A 17,592-nucleotide genomic window follows, 5' to 3' on the forward strand; every position below is an offset into this window, starting at 1 on the left:
TAAAAGAAGATACAAGGTTGCTTTGACAAGTAAGGTGAAAATAAATCCAAAGGGTTTCTATAGTTACATTAATAGTAAAAGGATAGTGAGGGATAAAATTGGTCCCTTAGAGAATCAGAGTTGACAGCTGTGTGTGGAGCCAAAAGAGATGGGGGAAATTTTGAACAATTTCTTTTTATCAGTATTCACTAAGGAGAAAGATATTGAATTGTGTAAGGTAAGGGAAGCAAGTAGGGAAGTTATGGAAACTATGACGATTAAAAAGGAGGAAGTACTGGCACTTTTAAGGAATATACAAGTGGATAAATCTCCGGGTCCTGACAGGATGTTCCCTAGGACCTTGAGGGAAGTTAGTGTAGAAATAGCAGGGGCTCTGACAGAAATATTTCAAATGTCATTAGAAACAGGGATGGTGCCAGAGGATTGGCATATTGCTCATGTGATTCCATTGTTCAAAAAGGGTTCTAAGAGTAAACCTAGCAATTATAGGCCTGTCAGTTTGAAGTCAGTGGTGGGTAAATTAATGGAAAGTATTCTTAGAGATGGTATATATTGTTATCTGGATAGACAGGGTCTGATTAGGAACAGTCAACATGGATTTGTGCGTGAAAGGTCATGTTTGACAAATCTTATTGAATTTTTTGAAGAGGTTACTAGGAAAATTGACGAGGGTAAAGCAGTGGATGTTGTCTATATAGACTTCAGCAAGGCCTTTGACGAGGTTCAGTCGTTAGGTACTAATATTGAAGTAGTAAAATGGATTCAACAGTGGCTGGATGGGAGATGCCAGAGAGTAGTGGTGGATAACTGTTTGTCAGGTTGGAGGCCGGTGACTAGTGGTGTGCCTCAGGGATCTGTACTGGGTCCAATGTTGTTTGTCATATACATTAATGATTTGGATGATGGGGTGGTAAATTGGATTAGTAAGTATGCAGATGATACTAAGGTAGGTGGCGTTGTGGATAATGAAGTAGGTTTTCAGAGCTTGCAAAGAGATTTGGGTCAGTTAGAAGAGTGGGCTGAAAGATGGCAGATGGAGTTTAATGCTGATAAATCTGAGGTGCTACATTTTGGTAGGAATAATCCAAATAGGACATACATGGTAAATGGTAGGGCATTGAAGAATGCAGTAGAACAGAGTGATCTAGGAATAATGGTGCATAGTTCCCTGAAGGTGGAATCTCATGTGGATAGGGTGGTGAAGAAAGCTTTTGGTATGTTGGCCTTTATAAATCAGAGCATTGAGTATAGGAGTTGGGATGTAATGTTAAAATTGTACAAGGCATTGGTAAGGCCGAATTTGGAGTATTGTATACAGTTCTGGTCACCAAATTATAGTAAAGATGTCAACAAAATAGAGAGAGTACAGAGGAGATTTACTAGGACGTTACCTGGGTTTCAGCACCTAAGTTACAGGGAAAGATTTAACAAATTAGGTCTTTATTCTTTGGAGCGTAGAAGGTTGAGGGGGGACTTGATAGAGGTATTTAAAATTATGAGGGGATAGATCCAGTTGACGTGGATAGGCTTTTTCTATTGAGAGTAGGGGAGATTCAAACAAGAGGACATGAGTTGAGAGTTAGGGGGGGAAAAGGTTTAAGGGTAACAAGAGGGGGAATTTCTTTACTCAGAGAGTGGTAGCTGTGTGGAATGAGCTTCCAGCAGAAGTGGTAGAGGCAGGTTCGGTATTGTCATTTAAAGTAAAATTGGATAGGTATATGGACAGGAAAGGAATGGAGGGTTATGGGCTGAGTGCGGGTCAGTGGGACTAGGTGAGAGTAAGCGTTCTGCACAGACTAGAAGGGCCGAGATGGCCTGTTTCCGTGCTGTAACTGTTATATGTTTATATGGTTATAGATCTAGCAGCTCAAGACTGGGCATCTATGAGCCACAGTGGGCTGTCAGCAGCAGCAGCAGAATTGTACTCAACTACAATCTGTAACCTCATGACCTGACATATCCCCGACTCTAACATTACCACCAGGTCAGAGGATCAACCCTGGTTCAATGAACAGTGCAGGAGGGCATGCTGAGAACACCACCAGGCATACCTCAATATGAGGCGTCACCCTGGTGAAGCCACAATACAGGACTACTTGCATGCCAAACACCATAAACAGCGAGTAACAGACAGAGCTAAGTGATCCCACAACCAGATCAGGTCTAAGCTCTGTAGTCCTGCCACATCCAGCCACGTATGGTGGTGGACAATCAAATTCACTGGAGGATGAGGCTCCACAAATATCCCCATCCTCAATGATAGAGGAGCCCAGCACACGTGCAAAATATAAGGCTGAGACATTTAATTAGAAGTGCCGAGTAGATTATCCGGCTTGGCCTCCTCCAGAAGACCCCAGCGTCCCAGATGTCGGTGTGCAGCCAATCTGATTCACACCACGTGACATCAAGAAACAGCTGAAAGCACTGGACACTGCAAAGGCTATGGGCCCAGACAAAATCCTGGCAATAGTCCTGAACACTTGTGCTCCAGGGCTTGCCGCACCACTAGTCAAGCTGTTCCAGTACAGCTACAACACTGGCATCTACCGGGCAACATGGAAAATTGCCCAGGTACATCCTGTAAACAAGAAACAGGACAAGTCCAACCCAGCCAATTACCCTATAAGCCTACTCTCCATCATCAGCAAAGTAATGGAAGGGGCCACCAACAGTGCTATCGTGCAGCACCTACTCGGCAATAATCTGCTTACGGATGCCCAGTTCAGGCTCCTAAAGGCCACTCAGCTCCTGACCTCATCACCTCCTTGGTCCAAACAAAGACCTAAATGCTAAATACCAGAGGTGAGGTGAGAGTGATAGCTCTTGACATCAAGGCAGTGTTTGACTGAGTATGGCATCAAGGTGCCCTGGCTAAAATGGAGTCAATGGGAATTAGGGGGAAGACTCTCCACTGGTTGGAATCATACCTGTCACAAAGTACACACCCCTCTCCATATACGTGGAGCGGTAGTGGAAAGTGTGGAAAACCTAAAGTTCCTTGGAGTTATGTTGTCAAACAGCTGACATGGACCACCAACACCTCGCTGCTTGTAAAAAAGGCACAGCAAAGACTCTTCTTCCTCAGAAAGCTGAAACAGGCCAAACTCCCACAAAAGCTGTGCTTAACTTCTACAGAAGCACAGCTGAAACCATCCTGACCAACAGCACCACAGTGTGGTATACTAGCTGCACAGCCGCTGAGCGACAAGACCTGCAGGCGGCCCAGCTAATTGTCAGAATGGAGCTCCCAGGACTGGACACCATCTATTCCAGCAGACTCAGGAGGAAAGCAATCAGCATAACCAGAGACACCACACACCCCGGCCACTCCGTTTGACCCGCTGCCGTCCAGCAAAAGGTTCAGGACACTAAAAGCCAGAACAAATAGACTGAGGAACAGCTTCTACCCCAGAGCTGTGGCCTCCATCACACCACTCCCACAGAACAATGACTGAAACTGTGAGCGCACACAAGGACTCAAATACTTGCACTAACGGCACTTTGTGCATTACTGTGATATTCTGGTGCTGCTGCAACTTATTTTCTGCTACTTATCTATTTAATACCGTGTTTCTATTACTGTCTTGTTTTTATCTACCGCTTTATTTAATTGCCTGAGAGGAAGCCAAACAGAATTTCATTGTATCTATGTATAATGACAATAAAGATCATTCATTCAAAGGAAGATGGTTGTGATGGTTAGAGGTCAATTATCTCATCCTCAGGACATCATTGCAGGAGTTCCTCAGTGAAGTGTCCTAGGACCAACCATCTTCAGCTGCTTCATCAATGACCTTCCTTCGTCATAAGGTCAGAAGTGGGGATGTTCACAGATGACTGCACAATGTTCTACACCATTCATGACTCTTCAGATAGTGAAGCAGTTCATACCCAAATCCAGCAGGACCTGGACAATATCCAGGCTTGGGCTGACAAGTGGCAAGTAACATTCAAGCTACGCAAGTGCCAGGCAATAACCATCTCCAACAAGAGAGGCTCTAACCATCGTCCCTTGACATTCAGTGGCATCACCATCACTGAATCCCCTACTATCAACATCCTGGAGGCTTACCATTGACAGGAAACTGAACTGATCTAGCCATATAAATACAGTGGCTAACAGAGCAGGTCAAAGGCTAGGAATCCTGCAGCATGTAACTCACCTCCTAACTCGTCAAAGCCTGTCCACCATCTACAAGGAGCGTCATGGAATACTGGAGTGTCACAGAATACTCGCCTGGATCAGTGCAGCTCCATCAACACTCAAGGAGCTTGACACCATCCAGTACAAGGCAGCCCACTTAATTGGTACCCCTTCCACAAGCATCCAATCCCTCCACCATTGAACAGTAGCAGCAGTGTGTACTCTCTACAAGATGCACTACAACAACCTAAGTTCCTAAGGCAGCACCTTCCAGACCCATGGCCACCACCATCCAGTAGGATGAGAACAGTACATACCCGAGAACACCACCACTTGGAAATCCCCCTCCAAGTCACTCAGCATCCTGACTTGGAAACATATTGCTGTTCCTTCATTGTCACTGGGTCAAAATCATAGAATTCCTCCCTAACAGTTCTGTGAGTGTACCTACACCTCAGGGACTGCAAGAGTTCAAGAGGCAGCCCATCACCAAGGATGGGCAATAAATGCCAGCTTAGCTGGCAACACCCACGTCCTGTAAATGAATAAAGAAAAATGGATCCCCAGAGATGTTGACATCTAGGACCTTGAAGTTGCTCCCCCTCTCCACCTCTGATCCCTCGATGGGAACTGATGTGTTCCTTCATCGTACCCTTTTTGAAGGCCACAATCAACTTTTTTCATCTTTCTGACATTGAGTGCAAGGTTGTTGCTGCAGCACCACTCAACTAGCTGATATATCTTGCTCCTGTACACCTTCTTGTCACGATCTGAATTTCTGCCAACAATAGTTCTGTCGTCAGCAAATTTACAGACGGCATTTGAGCTGTGCCTAACCACACAGTCATGGGTACACAGAGAGTAAAGCAGTGGGCTAAGCACAAATCCTTCAGGTGTACCAGTGTTGGTTATTAGCGAGGTGGAGATGTTATTTCAGATCCACACAGACTGCGGTCTTCCAGTGAGGAAGTTGAGGATCCAGTTGCAGAAAGAGAATCAAAGGCCCAGGTTTGGAGCCAGGGCATGACAAGGTGTTCCCCCAGACCCTACAGGAGTCAAGTGCAGAAATTGCCAGGGCCCTAGCTGAGATATTTAAATCATCCTTAGAGACTGGAGAGGCACCAAGATATCCAATGTTGGTCTGTTGCTTAAAACAAGCTCCAAACATAAACCTGGAAATTTATAGACCCGTGTGTTTGACATCAGTTGTGAGGAAGTTATTGGAAAATATTTTAAGACTGGATGTATAAGTATTAGATAAACAGGGACTAATTCAGGATAGCCAACATGGACCTGTGCGTGGTATGTTGTGTCCAACTACTCTGATAGAGTTTTTCAAGAAGCTACTAGGAAAGTTGCTGAAGGCAAGGCAGTGGATGTTGTCTACATGGACTTCAACAAGGCATTCGACAAAGTCCTGCATGGGAAGTTGGTCAAAAAGGTTCAGTCTCTTGGCATTCAAGATGAGGTAGTAAATTGGATAAGACATCAAGATTGGGGATTTTGTGGACAGTGAGGAAGCCTATTAAAGCTTGTAGCGGGATCTGGACCTGCTGGGGAAAAAAGGCTGAAAAATGGCAGATGGGATTTAATGCAGGTAAGGTGTTGCACTTTGAGAGGACAAACCATGAAAGGACTTAAATGGTGAGCAGTAGGTCATAGAGGGATCTGTGAATACAGATCCATAATTCCTTGCAAGTGGAGTCACAGGTAGATAGCTTAAAGAAAGCTTTTGGCACATTGTCATTCATAAATTAAGGTACTGAGTACAGGGATGGGAAGTAATGTTGAAGTTGTATAAGATGTTGGTGAGCCTATAGTGTGCATGTTTAGTCACCTATCTACAGGACAGATATAAAAAAGTTTAGAAGAATGTCAAGAAAATTTACAAGGATGTTGCTACTGAGGTTAGATGAGACTAGAACTTCAGGTCATAAATTAAGGATGAATTTATGTCGCAAAATATTTAAGGGAACCCAAGGGAGAATTTCTTCACTCAGAGGGCGGTGAGAGTGTGGAACAAGTTGCCAGCAGAAGTAGTGGATGCAGGTCTGATTTCAACATATAAGAGAAATTCGGATAACTACATGGAAGGGAAGGAGATGGTGGATTATGGTCCAGAGGCAGGTCGCTGGGACAAGGAAGAATAATAGTTTGGTGCTAACTAGATGGGCCAAAGGGCCCATTTCTGTGCTATCATGATCTATGACAGACTGACAAACAATCAATGTGCAAAGATAACAAACTGTGCAAGTACAAAACAACCCAAATAATAAATTAATTAATTAATACAATTTTACTATGAACATGAGATGAAGAGTCCTTGAAAATGAGTCCACAGATTGCGGGAACAGTGCAATGATGGGGTGATGAAGTTGAGTGTTATCCCCTCTGGTTCAAGAACCTGACAGTTGAGTGGTAATAACCATTCCTGAACCTGGTGGTGTGGTTCCCAAGACTCTTGTACCTTCTTCACTGCAGCAGTGAGAAGAGAGCACGACCTGGATGGTGGAGGTCCTTGAGGAAATGCACATTATAGACACAATATGCTCAACACTTCTCCTGTGATGGACTGTGCTGCGTTCACTCTATTTTGTATTCTTGCTGTTCCTGGGCATTGATGTTTCCATACCGTGATGTAACCAGTCAGGATACTCTCCACTGTGTATCTATAGAAGTTTGTCAAAGTTTTAGATGACATTCCGAATCTGGGTTTAATGGAATGGTGACTCATTTTGAGAGGCACTTTCAGAATCAGAATCAGGTTTATTATCACTGGCATGTATCATGAAATTTGTTAACTTAGCATCAGCTGTTCAATGCAATACATGATACAGAAGAAAAAACAAAATAAAACAATAATAATAAATAAGTAAATCAATTACAGTATATGTACATTGAATAGATTAAAAATCATGCGGAAAAAAAGAAGTAATATATACTAAAAAAAAGTGAGGTAGTGTCCAAGGGCTCAATGTCCATTTAGGAATCGGATGGCAGAGGGGAAGAAGCTGTTCCTGAATTGCTGAGTGTGTGCCTTGAGGCTTCTGTACCTCCTACCTGATTGGAAAAGTGAGAAAAGGGCATGCCCTGGGTGCAGGAGGTCCTTCAAAATGGACATCAACACACACAAAATGCTGGTGGAACACAGCAGGCAGGCAGCATCTATAGGAAGAAGCACTGTCAACGTTGCGGGCCGAGACCCTTTGTCAGGACTTAAAAATGGACTCTGCCTTCCTGAGACACCGTTCTTTGAAGATGTCCTGGGTACTTGACAGGCTAGTACCCAAATTGGAGCCGACTAAATTTACAACCCTCTGCAGCTTCTTTTGGTCCTGTGCAGTAGCCCCCCTCCCCCCATACCCTTCCTGAAGTCCACAACAGCTCTTTCGTCTTACTGATGTTGAATGCCAGGTTGTTGCTACGACACCACTCCACGAGTTGGCATATCTCACTCCTGTATGCCCTCTTGTCGCTATCTAGATTTTACCAATGGTAGTTGTATCATCAGCAAATTTATAGATGGTATTTGAGCTATGCCAAGCCACAGAGTCATGGGTATATAGAGAATAGAGCAGTGGACTAAGCACACACCACTAAGGTGCACCAGTGTTGATCATCAGTGAGGAGGATATGTTATCATCAGTCAGCACAGATTGTGGTATTCAGGTTAGGAAGTCGAGGATCCAATTGCAGAGGGAGGTATAGAGGCCCAGGCTCTGCAACTTCTCAATCAGGATTGCGGGAATGATGGTATTAAATGCTGAGCTATAGTCGATTAACTGCATCCTGATGCAGGTGTTTGTGCTGTCTAGGTGGTCTAAAGCCATGTGAAGAGCCATTGAGATTGCCTCTGCCATTGACCTATTGTGGCAATAGGCAAATTGCAATGGGTCCAGGTCCTTGCTGAGGCAGGAGTTCAGTCTAGTCATGACTAACCTCTCAAAGCATTTCATCAGGGTAGATGCGAGTGCTACCGGGCATTAATCATTAAGGTAGCTCAGGTACTGGTATAATTGTTGCCTTTTTGAAGTAGGAGATTTCACCCATAGCAATGAGAGGTAGAAAATGTCCTTGAATATTCCTGCCAGTTGATTGGCACAGGTTTTCAGAGCCTTACCAGGTACTCCAATTGAGACATACCTCCTTGCGAGGGTTCACTCTCTTTAAAGACAGCCTAACATCGGTCTCTGAGACAGAGATCACAGGTTCATCAGGTGCAGCGGGGATCTTCACAGCAGACATAGAAGGCGTTGAGTTCATCTGGTAGTGAAGCATCATGCAATTCATGTTACTGGGTTTCGCTTTGTAGGAAATAATGTCTTGCAAACCCTGCCAGAGTTGTCATACATCCGATGTCACCTCCTACCTTGTTCAAAATTGTCACTTCGCCCTTGAACTAGTCCTCCACAAATCATACCTGATTTTCTGGTACAGGCCTGGGTCACCAGACTTGATTGCCACAGATCTAGCCTTCAGCAGACGACGTACCTCCTGGCTCATCCACGGCTTTTGGTTTTGAAACGTACAGTAAGTTTTTGTAGGCACACACTCATCCATACAGGTTTTAACAAAGTTGGTAACTGCAGCATACTCATCCAGGTTCAAAGATGAATCCCTGAATACAGTCCAGTCCACCGATTCAAAGCAGTCGTGTTTCCCTTATCCATACTGTATTGTAGGAAAAGACTGTGGGACTTGAGAGGTTAATGGGTTGCTATGAGCTCCCACTGAGCAGGTGGTATTTGGTGGGGTAGTGGGTTGTCAATGTAGCAGGATGGATGGCGTTGGGACAGGAAATGTAACAATGCAATCGGTCCCAGCTCGTCAACCGTAACGCGTCCTAAATTGTCCTGTGGTAACTGTACCGTGTAGGCATGTAGGGGCACTGTACAGGACGTCAGTATGTTAAGATATTAATTGCTCTCATTGTTCTAAGGGGATATAGAAAGGGGCCAGGGGCTGTGAGGTGAGAAGCAGAGGAGAGAGAGAAGACAAGCAGGTAGACAGAGAGAGGACGACATGCAGTCCGTGGAGAAGGACAACAACTAGCAAGACCAGAAGGAACCCCAGGTGGGGACGAAACATCCCAGGTGAAGACCGCGTTCGCTGGCGTGGGTGCTTCATCACACCTGTTCCTGGCCCCATATGAGTCGTGTGGGAGTGGGATTAACCACACGTTGATAAGTATTGCTTGTATCGGGAAAAGGGCAGTTGCACAGCGTACGCATTGATAAGTGTTGCCTGTATCGGGAAAAGGGCAGTTGCACAGCGTGGGTAGTTAAGTTAAGCCGCTTTTCGCAATGAAGTGTCATTTATGCTAATATTTTACCTTACCAATAAACAAGTGAAATACTGTGATCCGTGGTCTAGTCTCATTCTTGTCGCGGGTACATTTTCTCTGATACCACGTTCCTGCTTGGTCGGATAACTTTCCGTCCATAACACATACCTTCTTGGTCCTCACTACTGGTGCTGCAGTCTTCAGTCTCTGCCTACTCAGGAAACAGAAGTACAGCCAGGTGATCAGACTTCCTGAAGTGAGGGCATGGAATAGCACGGTAAGCATTCTTGATGGTGGTGTAACAATGGTCCAGTGTGTTGATTCCTCTGGCATTGCAACTGATCTGTTGATGCTAGGTGCTTACTGATTTTTTCAAACTGGCTTGGTTAAAATCTCCCAATAGGATGGCGAAGGCATTAGGATGCGCTGTTTCATGCATGTTGATCCAATTGCTCAGATCATTTAAAGCCTGATTGACATTGGCCTGAGGTGGAATGTATACCGCTACCAAAATGATCCTGGAGAACTCCCATGGTTGGTAAAAGCGACAGCACTTAACTGCTACATTCTTTCTTCCAGCCATCAATCATAGGTGTGTTCAACCTTCTGTGAGTGGTGACTGCTATCAAACGTGTTTCATGATAAACTCTTTGTGATGCTTGGACACAGCGATCTTGTTGCACTCTTGTTCACCTGACCGGGAACATCTAATGATTAGTGCCATCCATTCTACTTAACAAGAGAGTTCTCCTCCACGATCCTCACCATGGTTTACATACCGCCAAAGCCATCAGCAAACAGGAAACAGACCACTCCAATACCTTTCAAATCATTGTCAATTACTTCAATCAGACTCGTGTGAAGAAATCACAGTCCAATTATCATCAGCAAATCACCTGCAGCACCAGGGTTCCCAACACAGTCGAACATTGCTATACAATTAGGAATGCTACTGTTCCATACCTAGACCACACTTCAGTACATCTGATCACTTAGCTGTCCTCCTCTTAACTCTATACAGGTAGAGGCTAAAAACCAAGGTTCCAAAAATAAGGACAACAAAGAGGCGGACACGGCAGGCAGAGGAGTAACTACGGGTGGACTGGCCTGTACTGAAGAGCTCAGAGGATCTGAACGAATACACATGGTTGTCACAGTCACAGTCCCCACAAAATCATTCAGAGTCTTGCACAACTAGAAGCCCTGGAAGGCCAGATCAGTGGATCTCAGGTCCGAGAACCAAGTAAAATACGAGAGGTCCAGGTACAATCTCCAGAAAGCCATCTTAGGTGCAAAGTGGCAATTCCTGACTAAACTTCAATCACTGAAGAATGTTCAACAACTTTTGTAGGGGTTGCTTGCCACACCTCCTCCAAAGTGAAACCATGCAATATAGGTGACAACAAAGCTTCACTCCATATGAACTCAATGCCTTTTATGCTGGCTTTGACCATCAAAACATGAAGGAACCCATCACAACCTCCCACAGACCCTGATGACCCTGTGATTTCAGTCTCTGAGGCCCACGAGAACCCACAGAAAGCATCCGGCCTAGATGACGTACCCGGCCAAGCACTAAAGACCCTGTGCTGATCAACTGGTTAGAGTGTTCACCATCTTTAACCTGTCATTTCAGCAATCTGTATCTACCTGCTTGAAGCAGGCTTTAATTATACCAGTGTCTAAGAATAATGTGGTAACCTGCCTCAATGACTATTATCCAGTAGCATTTACATCCACTGTGATGAAGTGCTTTGAGAGGCTGGTGATGAAACATTTCAACTCCTGCCTCAGAAGCAACTTGGTTCTGCTCCAATTTGCCTACTGCCACAACAGGTCAACAGCAGCTGCTATTTCAATGACTCTTCAGTCAACTCTGAAACATCTGGTTTGTGAGGATACACCAGGATGCTCGTTATCGACTACAGCTCAGCATTGAAGCTATCATCCCATCAAAACTAATCAATAAGCTTCAATACCTTTAATACAAATGATGAGGGGTACAGATACAGTAAATGCAAGCAGGCTTCCCCCCCCCACATTTTGCATGGGACGACAACCAGAGATCACAGCTTAAGGGTGAAAGGTGAGAAGTTTAAGGGGTACATAAGGAGAAACTTCTTCACTCAGAGGATTGTAAGAGTGTGGAATGAGCTGTCGCACAAGTGGTCCATGTGATCTTGATAGTAGGGGTACGGAGGGCTATGGTCCAGGTGCAGGTGGTCGAGACTAGGCAGTTTAAATGTTTTTAGCATGGGTTAGATGGGCCGAAGGGCTTGTTTCTAAGACCTTGGCATCAAAACCTCGTGTGCTGTAGTCAATAAAAAGCATCCTGATGTATACATTTTTGCTGTCCTGATGTTCCACAGGTCTTTTGATCTTGGTCCACAATTTTTAATATTTAACTGCTTAAGATGTACTTTTAATATTTTATTAGTCTTTCAAACAAAATACCTCTGCTCTTCCACACATCTTGACATCTCAAAGCTTTTCCTTCCTACCGAAGTTGAATTGGAACCATGATGAAGCGAGTGTTCACTGGAAAGGACGTGTTGTGACAAAAAGGTCCCAAAACCCATCCCACCAGTCACTCCGTTTGATTGTCACCTACCTAATGACGTCTCTGGCCACCCTCTCCACTGCTCTACAACTTATCTTCTCAGTATTATTTATTCAGTTTGTAGGAAAAAGAAAAGGGAAAAAGTAAAAAGGGCCCATTAGTTAACCCAGTCCAAATGTGCACATATTGGCTCATCTTGAAGTTGCCTTCAACTCAAGCACTGGACCTATGGCCTACATGAAAGCACACACCAATTTCCGAATGTCACTCAAACTCTACCTCAAATAAACAGTCCCCTCCCACCCCCACAGGAGAAGCCATTCATCTGTACAAAGCACCTTGTGCAACAGGGGCGGCATCCTCAGCCACCTTCCCTTCTGTCCTCTCCCAGCTCCCGTGAAAAGAAAAGGAATTGCAAAAACAATGCTGCAGATCATAACATCAAAACAGTGAGCCGTTGGCCTCCCCTCTTGCTGTGCAGGAGCAATATCTCTCCCCCCTCTACAATATATACACACGAGATGCCAGTGTTGGATGACAATAGTTTTTGATGGACTCCACATCCTGGTCTTTGGGGGCTTGCTATTGCTTGCATGGTGGGTGGTGGTGGGGCTGAAGATTTTTGCTGGAGCGAGGGGGAGGAGGCGGAGGGTTGATGCTTTTGTTGCTGCTTCGATGTGGGAGGGGGAAGGGAGGGCTTTGGGTTCTCATGCCTTTCTGTCATTCATTCTTTGGGTTTTTTCCCCTCTCTGTTTCATGGATATCTGCGAAGAGTAAGGATTTCATGTTGTATACTATATACATTCTCTGGTAATAAATCAAACCACTGAAACCAGAAATAAACAGCAAAAACCAAAACTTGGAAAAGCATACACGTTCTCTAAAAAGACACAGCATCCCGTCACTTGCATTAAGCTACTTACACTGCCATCCACGATCTCTGGAGAACAAAGAAATGTGTTTTTTTTTTTAAAGTTGTTCTGGCAATACCCAAACATACCGATACTTTCAAATAAACATCTGCTTCACAATATGTATGCCTTAATAAAGTTTTTTTTGTTTAAAAGTTTCACCTGACAGGGCATCACTTGTTGTGCACTTGTGTTGGGTGGAAGCTGATCAGGCATTTTGCACTCGGGGATGATGAGTAGCATGTTTGATGTATCAGCCATCTTTAAGTCGTAGGTTTTATCTTCACTACACAATACAGCGTGTTCATCCTTATCGCCCCGGATAATCAAGCTAAAAAGAGGAAACAAAAAGGGAAACTAATTAAACAATGTCTGAACAGTATGAAGTCAAATATTTCCAGCTTATTAGTAAACATCAAAATGTGAAAGATCTTACCCCTAACCCCTTACTTATGTTCTGCCTGTCCCACACCCATGAGGAAAGAGGCTACATGATATCCATACCAGGACGACTGGACTCAAAAACAAACCATCAGTCTGATCAACACCTCCATGAACTAACCCACCCACCACTACATACATATCACCTAGCGTGACTACATGAACATACACCCTATCCTCGTTATATGCGGAGGATACACTCCTCGCAGTTGACGCATAACGTGAATAATTATTTAAATGGAGAAAGTCGGGATGCATTCTGGAGGGCTTCCTAAATATGTTTTATCTGTAATTTATTCACATTTTCACACCAATACCACACAAAAGCAGTACCACAAGGCAACATTCGTATCATATTTCATCAATTTAAGGTAACATTCAACATAATAAATCATAGTAAGTTAACATACTAGGGTGTACAGTACTCAAACCCTTAAGAGCACGGGGGTTTAGTGAATGGTAAACTAAGAGAGGCTTCATCTTACAATCTCCTTCGGCATTGGAACACATAAGCAAAGTCAATCTATCCTTTGCTGCCTTGAAACCTGATGCAGTCTTTTCATCCTTATTTATGTAAGTGTGTTTCAGCATTCACTTCCAAAAAAGCCCAGTCTCGTCTGCATTAAACATCTGCTTTGGTGTGATGCCTAATTCAGCTATCATAGCCCGCAACTACAAAGGTAGCATTCAGCAGCTTGCTCAGCATGCACAGCTAAGTTGTGAAGCCTGTGATGATTAACAAACTTAGAAAACCATCCCCTACTTGCATTAAAGTTAACAATATCACTTGACACTTCCTCACTAGCCTCTGAACAAAGGTGACCATAAATTTCCAAAGCTTTCACACGAAGATGATCGGAACTGAGTGTTGTTTTTTCCTTTGTTTCATGCTCAATGTACAAACTCAACATTTTCTCCATTTTTGTCATAATTGGGTTACGCACTTCGGTAACAATCTCTGAAGACACGTGATGAATCAATCACTGCACTTTTTATTTTCTCAGCATTTTTCTTTATGTTTCTGATCGTGGACTCACGCAGGCCGAAGTAGCGTTCCAGAGCTGTGTTACCTTTACCTGACGCGGCCCTGTTTATAATTTCCAAATTTTCTTCAAGTGTTAAAGCGGTTCTCTGCCGCTTGGCTGATGGCCCAGGACTTGACATAGGACGCTTAGGAGGCATAGTTAAATATTTCAAGCACAAAATCAGTACACCGTAGGTAATAACAACAAAAGTTTAAGAGCGCAAGATCGCACATCCACACGCTGCCAAAACCAATGCGAGACTAGCGGGAGTGAGGCTGTGAGGCATGCGCACCTGACTTGTATTGGTGGGAAAGCGGTGCTTCTCATCCAAACAGCCTCACGTAACTGTGAGTTTTGGACGTATATAAGGAAAAGTTGGTAGAAATAGGTTCGGCGCATAACTATGAATCTGCATTGTCTGAAGACGCATATAACGAGGATAGGGTGTACATTCAGTCTATGTTTTTTCACATTTACTTGCACATTGTGTTTTATACACTTGCTTTCACTTTGCTGTGGTTATACTAATTGTGTTTTAATATTGCATTGGATCTTGAACAACAATAATTTCAAAGTTCAAAGTAAATTTATTATCAAAGTACATATATGTCACCATATACAACCCTGAGTTTCAATTCCTGCAGGCATTCACAGTAAATGCAAGAAACAACAGAATCAATGAAAGGCCACACCCAACAGGACAAACAATGTGCAAAAAAACAATCGACTGTGCAAATACAAAAGGAAAGAGAAAAAGAAGCAATAAATATCAAGAACATGAAATGAAGTCTCCTTGAAAGTGAGTCCAGTTCAGTGTTGGGGTGAGTGAAATTATCCCCACTGGTCCAAGAGCCTGATGGTTGACGGGTAGTAACTGTTCCTGAACCCGGTGGTGCAAGTCCTGAAGCTCCTGTACCTTCATTCTGACGGCAGCAGCAAAGAGAAAGTGGTCCAGATAGCAAGAGTCCTTGACGATGGATACTAGTTTCCTGTCACTGTACTCCATGTCGATGTGCTCTAGGGTGGAGAGAGCTTTATCCTTGATGGACTGGGCCATATTCACTATTTTTTGTAGGTTTTTCCATACAAGGGCATTGTTTCCCTACCAGGCCGTGATGCAACCAGTCAATATACTCTCCACTACACATCTCTAAATTTGTCAAAGTTTTCGATGAAATGCTCCATCCGCGCAAACTTTGAAGAAATTAGAGGCGCTACCGCGCTTTCTTTATAATGGTACTTGCATGCTGGATTCATGACAGATCCTGTCAAGTGACAATACCAAGGAATTTAAAGTTGCTGACCCTCTCTACCTCTGATCATCCGATGAGACCTCTGGTTTCGTCCTCCTGAAATCAACCATCAGCTCCTTAGTCTTGCTGACATCCAGTGACACAGGTTGTTGTGGCACCACTCAGCCAGATTTTCAATCTCTCTCCTGTATGCTGATTTGTCACCACCATTAATTCAGCCAACAACAGTGGTGTCATTGGCAAACTTAAATATGGTATTAGAGTAGTGCTTAGCCTTACAGTCATAAGCATAAAGCAAGTAGAGCAGAGGGACAGGCACATAGCATGTCCTGGAAAATTTCCAAGATGGCGGCTCGACGCAGCTTGCAGCGGCCACTCCGGAGCTGATTCTCTGTTATTTGTGAAGTGGGGTGCCGTGCGCAATCATAATCGATTGAAAATGGATGTGGGAGCACGGAGGAACATCGGGAAATCTCCAGGAAGACCTCCTTCGTTGCTGCTGCTGCGAGGTCCGGGACTCTGCTGGGAAGAACAGACCCCCAGTCCTCGTGGTCGCGTTGCCGATGGCCGTTGGCAGGGCCGTCTTAATACGCTCGGCAGAGGATGGTGCTCGGAGAAGCTGTGCCGGAGGGGATGGTCGTTGGCTCGGAGGTTCGACGGACTCGGAGTCCGCTGCGGTCAGGTTGCTTTTGGTGCGTGCTGTGTCTGCGAGGCAGGGTTCGACAGAGCTTTCGTTGTGTGCTGCGTCTACGAGACTGAGTTGGGCAGTGCCGTGGAAGTCCACAGCGGGGGTATTCCCTTCTGCCACTGGCGTGGGATGGCGAGTCTGTCGGGACCCTGGGGACTTGTGGAAACTGTGTGGTGATTTCTTTTGAACTTAATAGTCCTTTAACATCTTTGGACTATTTTTACTGTGCCCATAGTCTGTTTTTTTTTAATCAATTATGCGATTGTTTGCACTGTTGTAACTATATGTTGTAACTATGTGGTTTTGTGCAGGTCTTGTAGCTTTAGTTTTCGGTCTTGTTTGTCTGGTGGATTTGGAGCTCCTTTCCAGGGAACGCGCTAAGACGGTAGCGCGATATTAATACGCAGCAGCCTCTCCGGACTCTGGATTGGGGATTGCCAAATGTTATGTGGATTTTCTGGTGTAGTCTGTTTTGTCATATGCTTTTGTGATATCATTCTGGGGGAATGTTGTCTCATTTTTTAACTGCATTGCATTTGTGGTTTCTAAATGACAATAAACTGAATCTGAATAGCCTTGTGGTATACCTGTGCTGAGAGAGACAGTGGAGGAGATGCTGTTGCTAATTTGAATTGACTGACAATTCTCCGTAACTTCCGCCACCTCCAACAGGATCCCACTACCAAGCACATCCTTCCCTCCCCCCCTTTCTGCTTTCCGCAGGGATCGCTCCCTACACGACTCCCTTGTCCATTCGTCCCCCCCATCCCTTCCCACCGATCTCCCTCCTGGCACTTATCCTTGTAAGCGGAACAAGTGCTACACCTGCCCTTACACTTCCTCCCTCACCACCATTCAGGGCCCCAGACAGCCCTTCCAGGTGAGGCGACACTTCACCTGTGAGTCGGCTGGTGTGGTATACTGCGTCCGGTGCTCCCGGTGTGGCCTTTTATATATTGGTGAAAGCAATACAGGCCTGGAGAAGGGGGAATCCAATAGGAGAGGCCAGAAGGCCACAGAAGAAAAGGGGGGGGGGGGGATGAGCAGGCAAGGAGATAAGGTGAGAGAGGGAAAAGGAGATGGGGAATGGTAAGTGGGGGGGGGGGGGGGGGGGGGGGGGGAGGAGCACCATTACCAGAAGTTCAAGAAATCAATGCTCATGCCATCAGGTTGGAGGCTTCCCAGATGAATGAATATATGGTCTTGTTTCTCCAACCTGAGTGTGGCCTCATTGCAATAGTAGAGGAAGCCATGGACTGACATGTCATAATGGGAATGGGAAGTAC

General features: G+C 44.7%; 1 protein-coding gene across 1 annotated transcript in view; it reads right to left on the minus strand.

Moving 5' to 3' along the window:
• dscc1 (DNA replication and sister chromatid cohesion 1) overlaps positions 1-17,592 on the minus strand; it is a 91,032-nt gene that overhangs the window by 54,448 nt on the left and 18,992 nt on the right. The window contains exon 2 of the mRNA XM_073028042.1: positions 13,062-13,230. Coding sequence (XP_072884143.1) covers positions 13,062-13,230 — 169 coding nt within the window. The remainder of the gene's footprint in view (positions 1-13,061; positions 13,231-17,592) is intronic.

The sequence above is a fragment of the Hemitrygon akajei genome, chromosome 1 (assembly GCF_048418815.1).
Source record: "Hemitrygon akajei chromosome 1, sHemAka1.3, whole genome shotgun sequence".
NCBI lineage: Eukaryota > Metazoa > Chordata > Chondrichthyes > Myliobatiformes > Dasyatidae > Hemitrygon > Hemitrygon akajei.